General features: G+C 45.0%; 1 protein-coding gene across 3 annotated transcripts in view; it reads left to right on the top strand.

The window, feature by feature from the left end:
* Window positions 1–17,225, top strand: part of CADPS (calcium dependent secretion activator) — a 210,575-nt gene that overhangs the window by 87,127 nt on the left and 106,223 nt on the right. For all 3 annotated transcript variants that reach the window (XM_065687841.1, XM_065687840.1, XM_065687842.1), the window contains exons 7-9: window positions 9,356–9,467; window positions 13,388–13,527; window positions 15,544–15,610. In XM_065687841.1, coding sequence (XP_065543913.1) covers window positions 9,356–9,467; window positions 13,388–13,527; window positions 15,544–15,610 — 319 coding nt within the window. The remainder of the gene's footprint in view (window positions 1–9,355; window positions 9,468–13,387; window positions 13,528–15,543; window positions 15,611–17,225) is intronic.

Here is a 17,225-nt window from a genome sequence, read left to right as displayed (position 1 = left end):
TAACTCGTGCTGTATCCAAAGCAGATATACTGGTGAAGCATATGCAATAGGCAGCCCTTATAAAAGAAATTATTCTTTCAGTTCAGGCATCCCAGTAAAAGGTTGCTGGGCTTACATTTCCATTTTTTCTTGCTGAGCTTTTCTCCTCTAATTGTAATATCATAGTATAAGCAAAAGCACAGGGCATTTGAAAAGCAATTGTCATTTAAATCATGCTAAGTAATCACCGTACTTATTTTCCCTGTTCATACCCCAAAGATTGTAGTGAATAACACTGCTATAAATTCACATACAAACCAGCCGTGCGGTTTCTGCAGTGAAGCACAGCCTGGGGTGAAACAGGCTGGGAGGAATGTGTGGTCCTGGGCACAGGGGCTGGGGCCGGGCTGGGTGCAGGCATGGCAGAGGGACATCTCTGGGGCAGGAATGCCATCTCGTGGCCATAAATAGCTATTATGTGGTTAAATCCGTCTTTCATCCCTCCTTACAACTTCCCAACACTTCCCCTGTGTATTAGCTATGCTCAGGAAACAGAAACCAAGCGCTGCATTTCCTGTGTAGCCAAAATCATCCCGCTTTGGGTTCCTAAAGCTGTGCTGTGTCGGCCTCAGCAGCTTCTCTTGGCTGCGGTGCCCTGGCAGCTGAGAGACATGGTGCTGGCACCGGAGCGCGGTCTGTGGGGACTGTGTGTGAGCCACAAGCAGAGCAGGAGCAGACCTTCACGAGGTTTGCTTTGCTGCGGGCTCCGTCAGCTTTACCCTGCTCCTTCTGCACCTTGCGTGCTCAGTCGCAGATGTGATGCTCTCCCAGACAGATTTCTCTCTCAGCCGGCAGCCGTAGTGTTGCCGTAGCCAGTTTGAGGATGTGGGAGTTGCAGCTCCTGGAGGGAGAGATGGTGCCTTTTGTCAGCTGTCTGGTACTGCTGGCTGCATGATGTTCAGCAAGATGGTGTCTGCGTGCATGACACTTACATTGTGTCTCGGAGCTGTGCGAACGGAAAATGGACAGCCCATGAAATGCTGGAGGTTGGAAGACATCCTTAGCTGCTGCTAGGAGGAACCCGGACCACAGGGACATGCTGTCTCTGGTCACCTTTTTGATAATACCCTCGTGCTTTCTGCAGTTGTGGTTCTGGGTAAATGAACACCCTTTTTCTAAGTGAGATAGTTACTAATGGTGCTTTTTTTATTTATTTTTTTTTTTCTTAGCAGAGGGAGCATTAAATGCTCAGCAGGAATTGGGATGTCACAGGAAACAATTCACTCACTCAGCCCTTGGGTTGTCCCATTAGCAGACATCAGTGCTCCATGCAGAGGCATTACATAGCTCCAGGGGAAGGCAGGTACCACCACTGCATTCTGTGCGTGCAGGGGTCTTGCTGATCACCCGCATAGTACCTGCATTGGTGAAAGCAGGTTTTACTGTCAGTGTAAAGTCCATACAGGAAAAGCAGGGAGAAATTGAATCTGTGCTGTCACTCCCACTTCAGCTCAGCTCCTTCTGAGGGGATGGGACTAAAAGGTTGTTCTGTCAGCTTTCTGCTGAGGAGGGCAAACAGATGTGAACCAGAACAGGGCGCATTGTCAATCTGTGTCGGATGACTTTGGTTATCCTGTTCTGAAGGTGAGTAAACACATCAGACTTAAACCGTGAGAGGAATCCTAGAGGCTCAGCATCTCTTGGGTATGAAGATGTGTTGCAGATGCAAACCATTCTCTCAAGGCAGAGTGGAAAGGTACCTACCTTAGCCCTGAATGGTATTTCCTAGCCCAGGACATTTTCGCATGAGCAGGAATGTAGAAGATTCTCTACTTCTTTATGTATGCTTTGAGATTTTCCTTTCAGGTCTTTCTTGTACACTTGCAGCAGCACCTCCAGCACCCCTTCTTAGCAGTTGGAAATACAGGAGTGCTTTTAGGGCAGGCTTCATTTCATCTGCTTGCTGCCTCTGAATTAGGATGAGGCAAATGAAGGCCTAACTCCACTGATTATTAATTCGATCTCTCCTTATTACAATAGCAGGAGCCTAAGGCAGGTGACACAGGTACGTGTACATGGTACTACAGTCCCCTAAACTTGTGTTTTTCCACAGCTGTGATTGGTCTTGTGTCTCAGCATTCTCTCCTGATAGTGCCGCGGTTTAAACCGATCCACACAGCTCGTCCACTCTCCGCCCACCTTTTCTCCCTCTTTCTTTCCTCCCCCCTCCTCCCTGCTCCTGGAGGGATGGGGAGGAGAATCAAGAGAATGTAACTCCCATGGGTTGAGATAAGAACAGCCCAGTAACTAAGGTATAACACAAATCACTGCTGCTACCACCAATGATAATAATGATAAGGGAAATAACAAGGGAAGAGAATACAATACCACCACTGAATGAGTTCGACCCCCCCGAAGAGAGCCCATGCCCTTCTGGGTAACTCCCAGTTACCTCCCTGGGCATGCCGTGCTGTGGTATGGAATACCTCTTTGGTCAGTTTGGGTCAGGTGTCCTGTCTCTGCTTCCTCCCAGCCTCCCCTCCTCCCTGGCAGAGCATGAGGCTCACAAAGTCCATAGCCAGAGTAAATATTACTTAGCAATAATTAAAAACCATCGGTGTTATCAGCTCTGTTCCCAGGCTGGGAGTCAAAACACGGAGCTTGCACCAGCTACTAAGAAGGAGAAATATGACTGCTACTGCTGAACGCAGGACAGATAGTTAAATCTTAAATCCCTTCCTCAGAGACACAGTTCCATTGAGGCCCCCTGCAGCATGTGAAATCCAAACTCAGCCCCACAAAACCCCACCAAATTAATTGAGTTGCTGTTTTGTTGGTGGCTGGCTGCTGCTGGTGGGAGGAATTGACACCTCTTGTAGTTCATCCACATCGTGATGCATTTGCGGAATGCTGCAGAACAGGTGCTTCCTTCTTTGTTTGGCATCTTTACTCAACCCCTTATTTTGTTTCTAAATCATCTTTTACCTTTCAGTAATGATATCTCTTGAGGTGGTTGTCGTGGTTTAAACCCAACCACAAACCTCGTTCAAGTGGGGTGAGTGAACGAGCTGTGTGGATCGGTTTAAACCACGACAGCGGTGCATCGCTCACTGGGTTATATTTCTTGGAAGAACTCAGCTGATCTCAGCCAAGGTTTGTAGTCCTACTGCAGCAAGTTGCAAACCAGTTTGTAACTACCCCTAACCCAGCATCTCCAAATTGGTTGTGGTTTATGGAGCTGTGTGACCCAGGCTGTGGGTTTTCTTGGAGAGCCTAAAACAAAGCCTGAATCCTTCTGTTGCCTCTGGGCTTTTTCAAGTCCCAGACACAAACCAAACGCCATTGCCATTACCATGGGAGTTGCAGAAAATATGTATTCTCCTGAAGGCCTTGGCATGCCCTACTTCTTTTTATTACAGCTTTGTGACCCAGCTGGTGCAGGTGTGAGCACTGCGTCCAAAGAGGAGTGAGCTGCCTGCTTGTGAAGGGCTCAGCACAAGGCATCCTTGTCTCAGTTATGTCATTCCTAGACGTTCACAAATACCCATTTCTGATAATGAAATGAGCATTTTCATCCTGCTTGAATTACTGCCATCCCCGCATCAGGTTTTGCTGTTGAGATGAGTAAGTCTGTGTGTGGTCTGTTATAATGAACTGCAGCTTCTGAGTGTGGGCAAGAAGAGTTCAGAAAGATCATGATAACCACAATGCTGGTTGTCAACCCCTATTTCATATCTTTGAATAGCTGGTATATATAAAGCATTAGAGAATATCACAAAAAGCTTTCCTGCATGCTTCTTCACATACACTTAACTGTTAAACTTAAAAACTGTTTCTTTTCCTCCTTACTTGTATCTCTAGAAACATGTAAAAAGGAAACAGACTTTAGCATTACATGAGAGGAAAAGGTGTACTACTCCATCAGGTGCATGAAGGTGGGTTGGCTCAGGGCCTGGTGTGCTGCTTCTCTAACTTTTGTTTTTCTCAGTGCCCAAGCTTTGGGCATACATGATTTATGGCCCAAGATTTAAGGCTGTTTCCTGGAAAGGTCTCTTCTGGGAGGGAAAGAGTAGGATGAAGAACAAACACCATCATTTGTGAGGCAGGATTTCTGGAAGAGCTAGACCAAGACTGTACATAGCATTTCAGTCTCCCAGCAGTGAAGTGGGATTGGACCTCTCCATCCTTAGAGCAGGATCCAGCTCCAGCAGGCACCACAGCTGGGCACTGCAGTCAGCTGAGAAACCAAGGCTTGGATTAAAAACATCCCACCAGGTGAAGCAGTGACCCAGCAAAAGGTGACTTTGCTGATACGTGTCTCCCCAAAAAAGGAGAATAAAACACACAGGCAGTGTCTTATAAGGCTGCTGTCTGTGCTGCTCTCTTGAGGAGCTTCCCTTCACCAGCTTTGGAGGGACACAGACATGCTGGTGTGGGTGCTGGCAGAGTCGAGGTGAAGGATGTGGATGAAGAGCAGTGCATGGGAGCACAACCCTTTTCTGCCTGCACCATCAGCTCATGAAGGAGGCAGCCAGAATGGTCCTTGAGTTCCCAGCAGATCCCATCCCAGGACAGCAAGGGAGGTTAAGCTGGCCTTACAGATTTTGTCCCACACATGGTCACATCTGCTAAAGGTCTTTCAGATGGACCTTCCTGCCCCTGTGGGCAGCTGTCTGCTGCAGGAAGATGGGTGATGCTGGCCAAGGTGGGATTAGCCTCACATTCTGCATTCCCAAGGACATGCTCCTGGCGTGGAAGGGGACAGGAACTGCTGCTGAGTCAGTTACATCTGAAAAACCACACTGAGCAGGTGGCTTAATGAACTACTGCAAATCTGACCAATGTGCAGGAGTATTGTTCTGCAAGGCTTGTATGCTTACGCAGTCAACTTGTTGGGAGCAAAGCAAAAGGACAGCATCTCCCTGGGCATGCCCCAGGATATTGCTGTGTACATTTAGTGTGATGGACACCTGGAGTGAACTCACCCAGGGAAGAGCATAGCTCTCCTTGAATACACATTTGTACTTCTATTTTCTGATGTTTTTCGTGTTTATTCCACACAAGCTGCAAGCAAACCCGTTTCAGTAGCTGTATCTGGAGAGGGAGAAAAGGTGTCCTCTGGCAGTTCTGAAGCCCATGACAACTGGTCATAGATCATGTTTAAATGTCAACCACGCCAAAAGCACATCACTTTCCAGCTGCTCCCACGTTAGCCTGTTGACAGGCTGAGCTGCTTAACAGGGCTGATGCATGGCCCAGCAGTATAACACAGTTGTGCTTGTTCATTATTTATAGAAATCACAGGCATCGGTGTTCTGGTTAGATCAAGTTGCAAGAGCAATGATGGAAGAAGGGTTAGTGTTTCAAATCAGGCAGGGATGAAGCAGACTTGCTGGAGACCACAGTACAGGAACTTAATGCATTCTCCTGAGTATTAACATGTGTATTCACTGATGGGAAAGTCATGGGTGCTAAAATTCCCTTTAGGGGAACTTTACACACTAGAGGCGAAATGACTAAGTCAGTATCTCTCAAGGATGGACAAGAAAATCATTGATTAGGCCACAAAAGTGGGAGATTGTGGAGAAAAACAGCTGGAGTCCGAGACCCTGCTGCCTGGTTTGATGTGATATGTGAGTGCCATCAGGACAAGGACTCTTGCGGGGTTTGGTTCAAGCCTTATTCATATCCCTAACAGTTTCTTACACTCTGTAACATCGCAATGCCTTGGCATTTGAATGATTTTGTCTTTTTGGCTACGTAGTAATTTATGACTTTATAATGGCTGCTTCTGTGTTTTGGTAGCACTCAAATGCTACAGCCAAATATCAGGATGTAAAGCGCTTCACATTCATAGGGTGAAGACTCTTGTTTCTGCAGTGATCTTATGGCAGAAAAGGCAAAGAGCTTGGTACAGCAGCAACATGAGGATCCCAGGTGGTCTTACTTGTTTTGTCTGTAAGCTGGAATGGCTGAATAGCATCGGCCTGAAGCTTTGCCAGAAGATCACCAGGGGCATATCTCATTCTCTGGCTGTTTGCAGTTAGAAGAGTTTAGCCTGCTCATCGTAAGTTTGATTCCTAACTATAAACCCTGGGGACACAAGCAGGTCCTAATGATATCACTGGGACAGCAGAGATACCATAAATAGGGTGATAATTCTAGCAAAGTCCCTATGCACAGGAGCATTTCCTGGTCAGCTCCAGGCTTTGGGATAAACTGGGCAATAACAAGTGCTGGGCTGAGGATTTAAGTGGGACGCAGATAGTGTGGTTCTAACTGTCAGAAAGTACTGTCAGGATTTTCCTGCTTGTGGTCTTCTTTTCTGTTCCGTGTATATATGTAGATAGATGGATGGATGGATGGATGGACATTATTTGTCCTTGTTGGCAGATGTATTATTGCTTTGAAGTGTCAGCATGAGCTGTGATATGGGGACAAGATAGCGTGGCCGCTTCATGAGAAGATTTGCCCAGAATGGGTCCAAGGCACTTTCTGAGCGCATAAACTCCTGCAGTGATCACCTGCTTAATGGTTAAATATGGGAATGAAACCATTACTTGGTTAGTCCCTCAGCAGATCCTAATACCTAACTACTGTCCAGAGCTAATTTTCTGAACAATAATTTAATACACAGCCCAGATAAACCGCGTACTTAGATTGAATACAAATGATGTTTCAGTGACATGAATTATGGCCTTATGCTGAGCATCACTATGGCAACTAATGACATCACCACAGGCTTCAACCTGCACAAAACCCAACTTCGAAGAGTCTCTGTTGGCTGAGATCTTTTCAGGGCTTTTGGGGGTATGAATATGTAAGCACCAGTGTTGTCAAGGGTTTGCTATGTATGTTTACTGTCATTTGAAACATTTATTCCCTTTGTGGTTAATGTTGTTCTCATGAAGGAAACCTAATGAAAATTACTGTTTGTATTTGGTTAGTAACATTTGTTGATAACATATGGTCTGGGAATGCTTCAGCAAATAAGAGCTTTTTAATAGTAAACAGAGATATGAGTTCTATAAAGCAGATGCTGTCAAAATACACAGCGTAAGGTTGGATATTTTCTTCCTTTTGCCTCTTACCCAAAGCAAGATTATCTTCCTACTTTTCCTGCTGGTGACAACACAGTTTTTAAAAGAGAGAAAACAACCTGTGACCTAAAGCTGCAAATAGAAAATAAGGTTGTTTCTTATGCTTAAAATATTTATTAGGTAGCTCATGGCTCACACATGGAAAAGATAGAATATTGAGGATGTGGCTCGACCTGTAGTGCTGTAGATAATTTAAGCCTCAGTTCCCTGACACTGGTGGCAGTTTGATGCATCATCATAAAAGATGAAATATGTGGAACAGTGACACCAGGAGAGAAAACTTGAGAGCAAAGCTGGCGAAGAAACTGAGTTTGTTAATCAGCTCTGCACTGAACACACTCATTTGCTAAGTTCAGCTGGACAAGATTTGCTCAGTGAAGAGTAAAGCATAAACCCATACCTTTCGTGTGCAGGAAAGAGTAAATTATTGTTTCCAATAACCTTCCAGATGCAAAACCTGCTGTTTGGTATTTATGTTTAAAGAATATCTAGTCACTGGGCCGCATGTCATCTGAGCCTTTTCTCAGCCATTTCAAGGGAACTGCATTTCTTCAGCAGAGCATCTAGTTTGAGGACAATGTAGAGTAAGTGTCATTAATAGCATGAGGGTGAATAGAAGTTGTTAGTGAGATATGGTATAATCTCTCATCTGACTTGCAGTATTCTAAGTTGCAGTGTGTGTTCCCTCACATTACTCAGAGGAGTTGCTCATGCCATACTCTTGGTTTACAAGCAGCACCTTGTCTGTAATTATTCTTCAGGCTTGCTTGTACACTTTACATGAGGCTTGAAGTGTGATGAATTTTCAGTGTGTCTGGGAACAACACAGAAATCTAGTTACCGATGATTTTTTATATATATATATATATATATATATAATATATATTTATATATAATATATATATTAAAAAAATACAAAGAGAACAAAAAATAAAGAGTATTTTTTTATCTGCTAGTTTCACACTGGGCCTCTGCACGATCAGATGTTGAAGAGCATCTTCCTTGCAGTGGTGAGCTCTTCCCTAGTCCTCCCTCTGCCCTTCGTCTTTGGCTGCCCTGTTCTCTGCTAAGAAGGGCAAATGTGGTTTTAGGGATGCTTTTCTTCACTCTGTCTGGAAGTTTCTGTCTGGCTTAATTTTAGTAAGTTTCTAACTTTCTAAGCCATAGAAACAAAGCTTGAAACACAGCCATTTCAAGCTTGAAACACATGACTTTTTACCCCTTAGTGTAGAAGGTATTTTCTTCTCTGCTGCTTTCAAAATTGTTTAAAGCTTACAAATAGGCATCAGTTCAAGTTCCACTTAATTTTTGCTCTGTGACCCTCTTCAGTCCGTGCCAGTTTGCCAGAGGGGAAGTTTTCCTGTGTCTCAAAAACCTGAAAACAGGTGACTAATTTGATGTGTTGTTCTGAGTGACACCACTTGTGGAGGCTCTTCAGGAGCCTATTTGAAAAGCCTATTAGGGTGTTGAACAGGGGTAGTGTGTTTCACGAGTTTCTTTCCCCCACTGTCTCTAAATCAACGCTGGCTGCTGCGTAACGTCTGGGTATCTTTAAGAGAACCCCATGAGGATAACTGCCAGCGCAGGTCAGGACATGTCGCCATTCATCCTCCATAACGCTCCTTTCTATGGAAGCAGCCAGGACTAGAATGCAAATAGTAGATGGTGGTCTCAGGTCCTGGTTCGTTATGTAGTTGGAGAGGTGGCCGCTTTCTGGCCACTGCTGTCCCATCCCCAAGGAGCTGGTGTCCTGCTCTGCAGTCCCAGCAAATAGATTACTGCAGATGTAACGGCTTGAACTTGACCTGGGCTGGAGGGCTGGGCTGGGCTTTGGAAGAGAACCCAGGTTAAATTGGGGTTTCTTCAGAGAAACCAAACCTCACTACCAGCCTGGAAAGAAGAGGTCAGTCAGACAAGAGAACAGCAGGAGCATGAACAGTTACAGATATCTGGGGTGCAGATGTCCTCAATCCTCAACTCCTGTTGTGGCTATATAGGTTCTTGCTGCAGGAGACATATTGTTCTTTCTAAATAAAAAAGCTCTCTGAAATTTTGCTTCACACTGCTCCCAAATACTCTCACTTTTCCCCCCAGAGAGCCATCATGGGTTTTCCAAACATCTGTCCCACATTTCCCAAAGAAGATAATTAATACCCTTGTCAGTTAGCCAGCCCAGCCACTTTGGCTTGTGCCACGCAGGACATTTTCAGTTAACCATTGCATGCCCAGGCTGTAGTGCTGCTGATCTGAGCATCTCTGCGTCCTTATTTTCACAGCTGGGGCACCCAAGGAGACTTCACGACAACACACGCGCTTCCTGCAGTGAAGGTGAAGCTGTTCACGGAGAGCACGGGAGTGTTGGCTTTGGAGGACAAAGAGCTTGGGAGGGTAAGATTTTGAGCTTAATAATGCTTCCTTCTGGCCTTGCTTTTCTAGAGAAATCTCTCCTGTACGGAAATATCCTTGGAGCACAACATGCTCTGCTTTTTTGCCAAGCTTCAAGATGGGGGAAAAGAAAGCTCTCCACTGCTGTAAAGGAGTGCATCTCGCATGCTGTCTTTGTTGTGAGTTTTTAATGGCAGCATTTCAGCTGGCTGTGCCTGCACTGAGCAAAGGCAGAGGATCTTGTGTGTGATATTGGCAGTCCGGAAAGCCTTAGAAGTTGCTTACGGAAATGGACATTCCTGAGGCAGAAAAGGGGATTATGCTGAAGCAAAAAAGAAAGGATTGAAGTTTGGCAAGAGAGTGTTAAGCTGCTCTCATATCTGCTGAGCAGCCAGTGCACAGTTCGAGCATTTGAAAGCACTGACTGCGGTACTCGCTGCAAAGGGCTTCAAATCCTGGCTTCCCCTGGGGACTGTGACTTAACCGGTGGTTTCAGAGGGGCTGCACTGGGGAGTGAAACATGGGGGCTCATTTCTCCCATCAATGGTGTTAATAGCAAAGAGCTCAGATTCCCAGGATACTGGCCACAGAGCCAACCTTCCCACCCCATCTCTGCCCCTCAGCTGTGGTCTCTAAACCAGTGCCTGTTGGTGACCCTCCACTGCTGCAGCCCACAGCTCCAGAATACCTGTGGACAGCACTTTTCTGTGGATTTGGGACATTTCAGTTCGTCTCCACAGATTTGTATAGTTTGCGTTGGCCCCAGGCATAAGTGGCAGCAAACTGCCTGCCGTGCCTTCCTCAGCTCTTCAGCAGCATCAGCGTGGTGAAGGCCCCATGAAAATCAGTTCAGGGTAAGAGAGGCTGCACCTCCTGGGTCACAGTTCAGCATGGCCTGAGCAATCTCCAGGAGCATGCTGGGCTCCGTCTGCAGCACACCTTGCTCCCTGCCCTGTCTCTATGGCTGTGGGCAAGAAAGCCATGGTCAAGAAACCCACTGATCCTGTGGCAAGCCCAAATACAGTATTTCCAATTGTGGACTAACCCACTGGGATGTTTCTTGCTAACTCCATGTCTGCTTGTGCCTTAACACAGGAGAGTCTGTCCATGCAACAAAGTTTTTCCTAATTAATGTGGTTTCGTGTTCATCCTGTTCATACAAGTGCCAAATATTCTTTCAGGTCCTAGTTTGCAGTTGATTTAATTTCTGTCTTTATGGTGGAGAGTGCTGTATGTGATTTTTGTCTCATATAATTTATGTTCATTTTAACTGTGTTTTCACATTCATGTAACATCCTTTATTATTGTGCTTGAGAGAGAGAAAAGCGAAGCTGCCCCTTCTTTTGTCCTATCAATCTTGTATTCAAAGAGAGTCACAGCCGTTTGGATTTCCCTCATCCACACCTTGGTCCTTCCTTTCTCCATGTCCTCCTCCTCTTCTAACAAAGGGGATGACCACGCTAGGCTGCAGTACCCCAGCTGGAGACCTACATTTGCTTTGCTGCACAACATCATAATATTTTCAGGATTATTTTCAAAACCTTCTTCAAACAGCTCGGTACTGCTGCCTTTATTCACTGCAGCATGCTGAGCAGAGCTTTTCACCCAGCCAGCCACGATGCCATTCAGGGCTTTTCCCCCTGAGCGGTTACACTTGGTGTAGACCAGCTTGCTTTGTAAGTCTTGTTTCCACTGGCAAGCATGAGCAGTGCTGACTTTGCTGGTCCCGGGAAGCAATTAGCTAGGCATGTTGTTCTGAGAAGGATGTCAGGGCCCAAAGCAGCCCCTGTTGCCCTGAAACGCTGATGAGCCAGCCCCACTGATGTGCTTTAATTCCTATCCAGCGGGAAGCCATCCCTTGGCCCTGAGCTTCTGCAGGCTGAAGGACATGGGCCAGCAGCAGCGAGCACGGGGAGCTGGGCAGTGATTTCCCCTGGCCCGTGGCCACCAGTGCTTTCAAATGGCCAGACTTCAAAGGGATGCTCAGTGTGCCCGGAGAAGCTGAGAGATGACACGTGTCTGCTCAGGCTGCATCGGGATTTCTTCTGTAATGAAATAATGAAACCGGGAGCGTGTTAAGCCCCTGGTTTAGTTGTTGGAGTGGGCACGGACCTGTCTGCACAGAGAGAGGAGGGAAGCAGGTTGTATACACAAAAACACCCATGCTCGCTGCCCTTTGAGAAGTAGCTTTGTGCTCTGCCAGGCCTGTACAATGCCCACTTTCTATTGCAAGTGTTGAATTGGCAGCCGGCTGACACTCCTCGTTTCACCAGGGAGAGCTGGAAAATGCTCCCAAGCCCTGAACTGCTGGATGGGTGGCTTAAGGCATGGGAATACATCCTGGCCCTATTGAAGCCAGTGGCAGGGCTCCCACGATTTCAGCTGTGCCAAGACCTCATCTACTGAGAGCAAGGAGGGGAAGAGCCATGAATTGCAACAACACTGAGGAAAGTTTATGCGCCTTTTAATGGAAAAGAGTTAGAAATCAAAGTAGAGAGCATCCCAAACACTCCGAGTGGCTGCTGCCTTGCCAAGAGATGTAGTTTAATGCGTCTATGTGCTTGCATCACCTGTCTTATATGGGGGTCCTCGGGTATTCTTCAGAGTTTGGGGCCATCTGTGTCTCTAACACCACCCTGCAGGGAGGACTCTCTTTTTGTCTTCAGGGTTTGCTGAATTGTGGTTTACCCAAGAGTGATGTAGTAGAGACTGGTGTTGCTAGGTTATCTATGTAACTAATGATAGGTCCGGATTCCTGCCAGAGAAAGCATTAGTCTAATTCAGTAAAAGAAATGATAAATAATGCTGGTGCACAAGAGTGAAGTTGAGAATCTACTGATGTTAACCTCAGGCTTCGTAAGAGACTTCTAAAATCATTCATCAGAGGACAATAGCATCAAGGATATTTTGGTGGAAAACAGCCTTTGGCTGTTGACTCAGCAGTAAAGTTGAAGAGCAGAGGAATACAAGGTTATGGTTGAGGCTGGAGTTTGGCAGGAGCATGGACCAAGTGTGATCAAGGGATGAGTGATGGCAGCACATCAAATAATGAGGGAGAATGCTGCCATTTGTGAAATAATTTGCTTGCAGAAAGGTGAACGGGTTTAAGGGAGATTTATCTCACTACTGGACAGTGGAGACTTGAATGCATTTGTGCCAGGCAAAGTCACCTCTGAGAGGGAGAGCATCAGAAGAGGAATAAGCATAGGAGAGAGAGGGTTAAGCCACCACGAAGGACACATAAGGCAACACCAGGAGAAGATGGTAGATGTGGTGTAGTTCTGGGAGAATAGAATCATAGAATGGTTTGAGTTGGAAGGGACCCCAAACACACCAGCCTACCTAAAATGTAACCTACTGCATCCAGTCTTAACAGTAAGCAAAAAATGAAGCCAGCTTCCCTGCAACCTGATAATAGCAATGGATCAACCATTTTATGTGGAGCTTTCTGAGCCCACGAAACAGCACCCCTCACATGGGAAGTGTCAGGAAGGCTGGAGGTTGACCAAGTTGTATAGGTCTGCAAATGGGAGATTGCAGTGAGCAACCTCTGCAAAAAAAGCTTGTTGCTGGTTTGCTATTCACATTAGTCCACCATCTTTTCTAGGCCGATTCACCTGGACAGTTACAAGTTCATTTATCATGATCTTTCATTACATAATGGGAACTGATAATGCAGTTCTGTTCTGCACAGCCACATGAACTATAGCACAGTAGATATAAGAACCAAAGAATATACGATCTGTTCTCAAAATAGTAAGATGTACCTCAAAAAAATCAATAAAAAGCTATCCTCACTGATGTGAATAGAAATTTCCAGGCTGACTTAGGGCAAAAGTAGCTCATCTGATGCAGTTTTGTTCCCCATTATAACCCATTTTGTGAATAATTGTTCCCTTTAACTTTGTTTTTAATGTTTGCAGGTTGTTCTCCACCCTACTCCCAATAGCCCAAAGCAATCAGAATGGCACAAAATGACTGTTTCCAAAAACTGCCCGGATCAAGACCTGAAGATCAAGCTTGCCGTGCGAATGGATAAGCCTCAAAACATGAAGCACTCTGGGTAAACACTTGTCTCACTCTGAACTCAATTTGTTATGAATGTGCAATAGAAAATGCCTCTTTTTTTAGGATTCTGGGAGAGAAACTCTTTTTCTGAAGGTCACAAGAGGTCAAAAGAAAGATAAATGTAAAAACAGCATTAGTTCAGTCATTTATAATGCACTTTCCATGTTCTCAGCATAGCTTTTTTAATGCATATCAGCCAAACAGTACTCCTCAGTAAATTGCTAGGTTAGTTTTTTTTTCCTCTAAGGAAATAATGAGTGAGCTGCCTACCTCTCTTGTTGAAAATGGTATAGTTTCCTAAGTTATTCTGTGTTTCCCTGTATTGACTTCTCAGAACCAAAGCATAGCGCACCTTCCGCTTGAAATACACTCCAGTGTGACTGTCATTATTTACAGAGAGACACGCAGCACAATTAAATAGCAGTTGCCTGGAGTCATGATCTGGAACGTTAAAAGGGAAACCTCAGCTCTCCAGATGGGAGTGTTGGAGGATGTGGGGCCAAGGGAAATCCCTGACACCCACCCCTGCCTTCCACCTTTGTGCCATGCAGTTATAAATTAAATCATCCTTGGCAAGACCTAGCTAACGCCGTTGGCAAGGCTTTGCTCTGTTTGCTCTTCGGGTCGCAGGATGTGATAAAAAATAGAAACTGTCTGCGAAAGTCACTCTTTTGAATAACTCTTTACCTGTTCTGTTCTCGGTGCTATGAAAGTGACTTGGTTTCATTTCTATTTTCAAAGTGTTTTGTTAGATTCAATCCATTATTAGATGGTTTGGATCACTCATCTTTTTTTAATTCCTTCTCCTCCTGTCTGCTAATGAGATCAGAGCCAGTAGCCACATGTGAACTTTAATTTTTCCATCATGACCACAGATACCAAAGCAAGAAAGTACAGTTCACCCATCGTATTTGTTCCCTTAACCACAGCTCATAGCAACAGGGCTGAGCAGTCCAGGCTTTCCTCCGGCTTTCTGCAACTGACATTTGATTAGCAAGATGCTGCTTAAAATGATGTGGTTTATAATACCGGCATGCTCTCAGAGCTGAGATTGTCTTTCTGCTGATGTTAATGGCGCTAATAGGTCAAGCAACCATGTTCTTGAACCAGCCAGGAACTCAGTGCAAACATGAGCATGACTTGGAGTTTTGTGGATTAAATGTTTACCAGGCATATGCTGGATCTCTTCTAGCGTAAGGAACCACGAGCATAACCAAAAAAGGAATTGTTTTTCTCTTTATTGAACTAGAACTGAAGTAATTATAATGATATCTAAAACATAACCATGAATAATGTCCTTGATTTTACTGTTAATCTGATGCTGCCCCCATTTTTGCCAGTGTTTGTATTACAGCATCAGAGTGGCCACTTCATCACAGAGATTAAATGCAATTTAGACACTAATGTTAAAAGTTAATTCTTCCTTTCTAGAAAATAGTAAATTCACCCCTCCTTAGAAATTATTCAGTTTGCTTGAATATCTGTAACCAACCAGTTTCTAGGAATTCACCTTAAGCTGTTCAGCAAAGGGTCCTGGTTTAGTCAATCCGGTGGATACTGGTTTTGATGTAGTAAAGTGTCCTTCTGTTTGACAGCTCCCCTCAGCCAAATGGTTTTATGAAGGCTTAAAGCAACATTTGGGGTTCCTCTGCCTTTATTCTTCCATTGCAAACATGTTCTTAACCCACCCGACCATGTCATAGCTATTCGCTGGCATTCAAGTGCTTCTAAATTGTAAGCATGTTGTGAAAGACAAAGAGGAAGAGAGAATTAATACTGTGTAATGTTAAGACTCTGGGAGCTTTTTATGTCACTTTCTTTATAAGTTATTTGTTCAGGCTAGAAATAAGCACTTTCATGAATGTTCATGAATGTTGCTGAGCTTAAGAGCCTGTAATTACTCCTGCGTGTGTATTAACTCAGCTTGTAGGTGTTCTAGAAAACACACTGAAAAGCAAGAGAAGAGCATATACTCACTTGTGTACTGAATTCACCTGTTCTTTTCTTCTAGATATTTATGGGCCATTGGTAAAAATGTTTGGAAGAGATGGAAGAAACGATTCTTTGTCCTTGTCCAGGTAATAGATTTAACTAGAAGTGATCTTAAACTACAACATGAAATATTTAAGTCTTTCCTCTGGCTGTTTTTGGTGCTGTGTGGTTGATGCTGAGTTGTGGTTCTGTGTAGGGTGTCAAGTCACAGTTTTTTTCTAAATGTGTACATCTTCTCAAGGATATCCCAATTGAGACCTGTAGCCATGAGTTTCCTGATGGACGTGATTACTTGCTGAAATGGAGAGCCAGTTGTAGTGAGGAATTGAGGAAATGAGGAGGAAGCTCGGTCTGTCTTGGCTGGAGGTACTTGGGTGCAAATGCTCCCTTTTGAGCCTCCAGGTAAAACCTGAAGTCCACTGAAATCTACAGAAGTTTCAGCCCTGGCTACCTCAGTTAGTGTATCATTCTTGACATTGATCTTGCCTTCACATTCATAACTGCCTCTCATTGTCTACAGCTCTCATTGATTATTTTATGTCTTTCTTCCCTTTTCCCTATTTCTTCTTCTGACTTTCTGCCCTCCCAGTTTCAGTAGACATGTATATTTGACTATGCTTAAGAATTTCAAGGAAACAGGGAGAAGATCTCCTCATGTCCTAAAGCAATCTGGTCAGTACCTGATGTGTTAGATCTTCCCTCCCCTTCCCAAGAGCACCTGAAACCACTGCATTGGCCACAGAAATGTGGGACCCCTGTTTGAGCAGCTCCATCTTCACACCAGCCCGATAAAGCCACAAAGTCCTCTTGGGTCTGTCTCTCTCTCTGGGTTCCTTAGAGTGTGTTGTCTCCAGGTATGAGCATTGTGCAGGGTCCTGTAATGAAAGCAACACAGAGGTGCTCTGATGGAATAAGAGATCTTGTGCCAGCACAGATTCAAAGTGATCACGTCAGAGTGTGAAATCCTACTGCTGATGAAGCAGATCACAGGTCTTCTGCAGAGGAGTTGGGGTTTCACCCATGTGTAAGAAAGGAGATGTTGTAACCAAGTGCACCAGGCTCCACATTTGGGATGGAGCATGTTTGTGTGCTGGCTTTCCTGTGCTGGTAAGAGGATTCCACACAGTCCATCTTCACTGTACACTGCCAGCTTCTGTGGTCCTATATCCCTGGGTGTAAGCTGGTTAGTTTGTTTTGAGTTAATTATTACTTCAGGTTCAACTGTCTCAGTCACTTAGTTGCATTTCCTGTTTGTCCATCACTGCCAGCCTCCATAGCCCTGAACTGTGTGGCAGAGAAGAAAATCCATCCTGGGATGTAAAATGTATTTATGTTGTGTGTGAACCATGTAAGTAGGAGCCTATTTGGAGAGAGCAGTTGAATACCTACTCCAGTAACCAAGTATGATCAACAACGACAGCTTGAGTGCTCATTTTGTACTCCAGAAGGGGTCAAAATGGCAACGGAAGTGGGGGAGTTAGGGCAGAGCAGCCACAGGAGATGCCTCTATCTGCCCAAGCACTATAGTTAGATTCAGGTAAAAGTGATGGGTTTAGGATCTGTGTAATCCATTCCTAGAGGCATCTGGTTTGCCAGTGCACCCTCTGTGCAGGGACTGGACAGGTCCTTTGTTGAGGTATGGTGCTTGGCACCTCACAGGGCAACCCAGTGCCTTGCAAAGCCAGACCACTTTAATTAAAT

This window comes from Lathamus discolor, chromosome 7 (assembly GCF_037157495.1).
Source record: "Lathamus discolor isolate bLatDis1 chromosome 7, bLatDis1.hap1, whole genome shotgun sequence".
Classification (NCBI taxonomy): domain Eukaryota; kingdom Metazoa; phylum Chordata; class Aves; order Psittaciformes; family Psittacidae; genus Lathamus; species Lathamus discolor.
The sequence above is the reverse complement of the archived record's forward strand: the minus strand, read 5'-3'. Positions and strand labels throughout refer to the sequence as shown.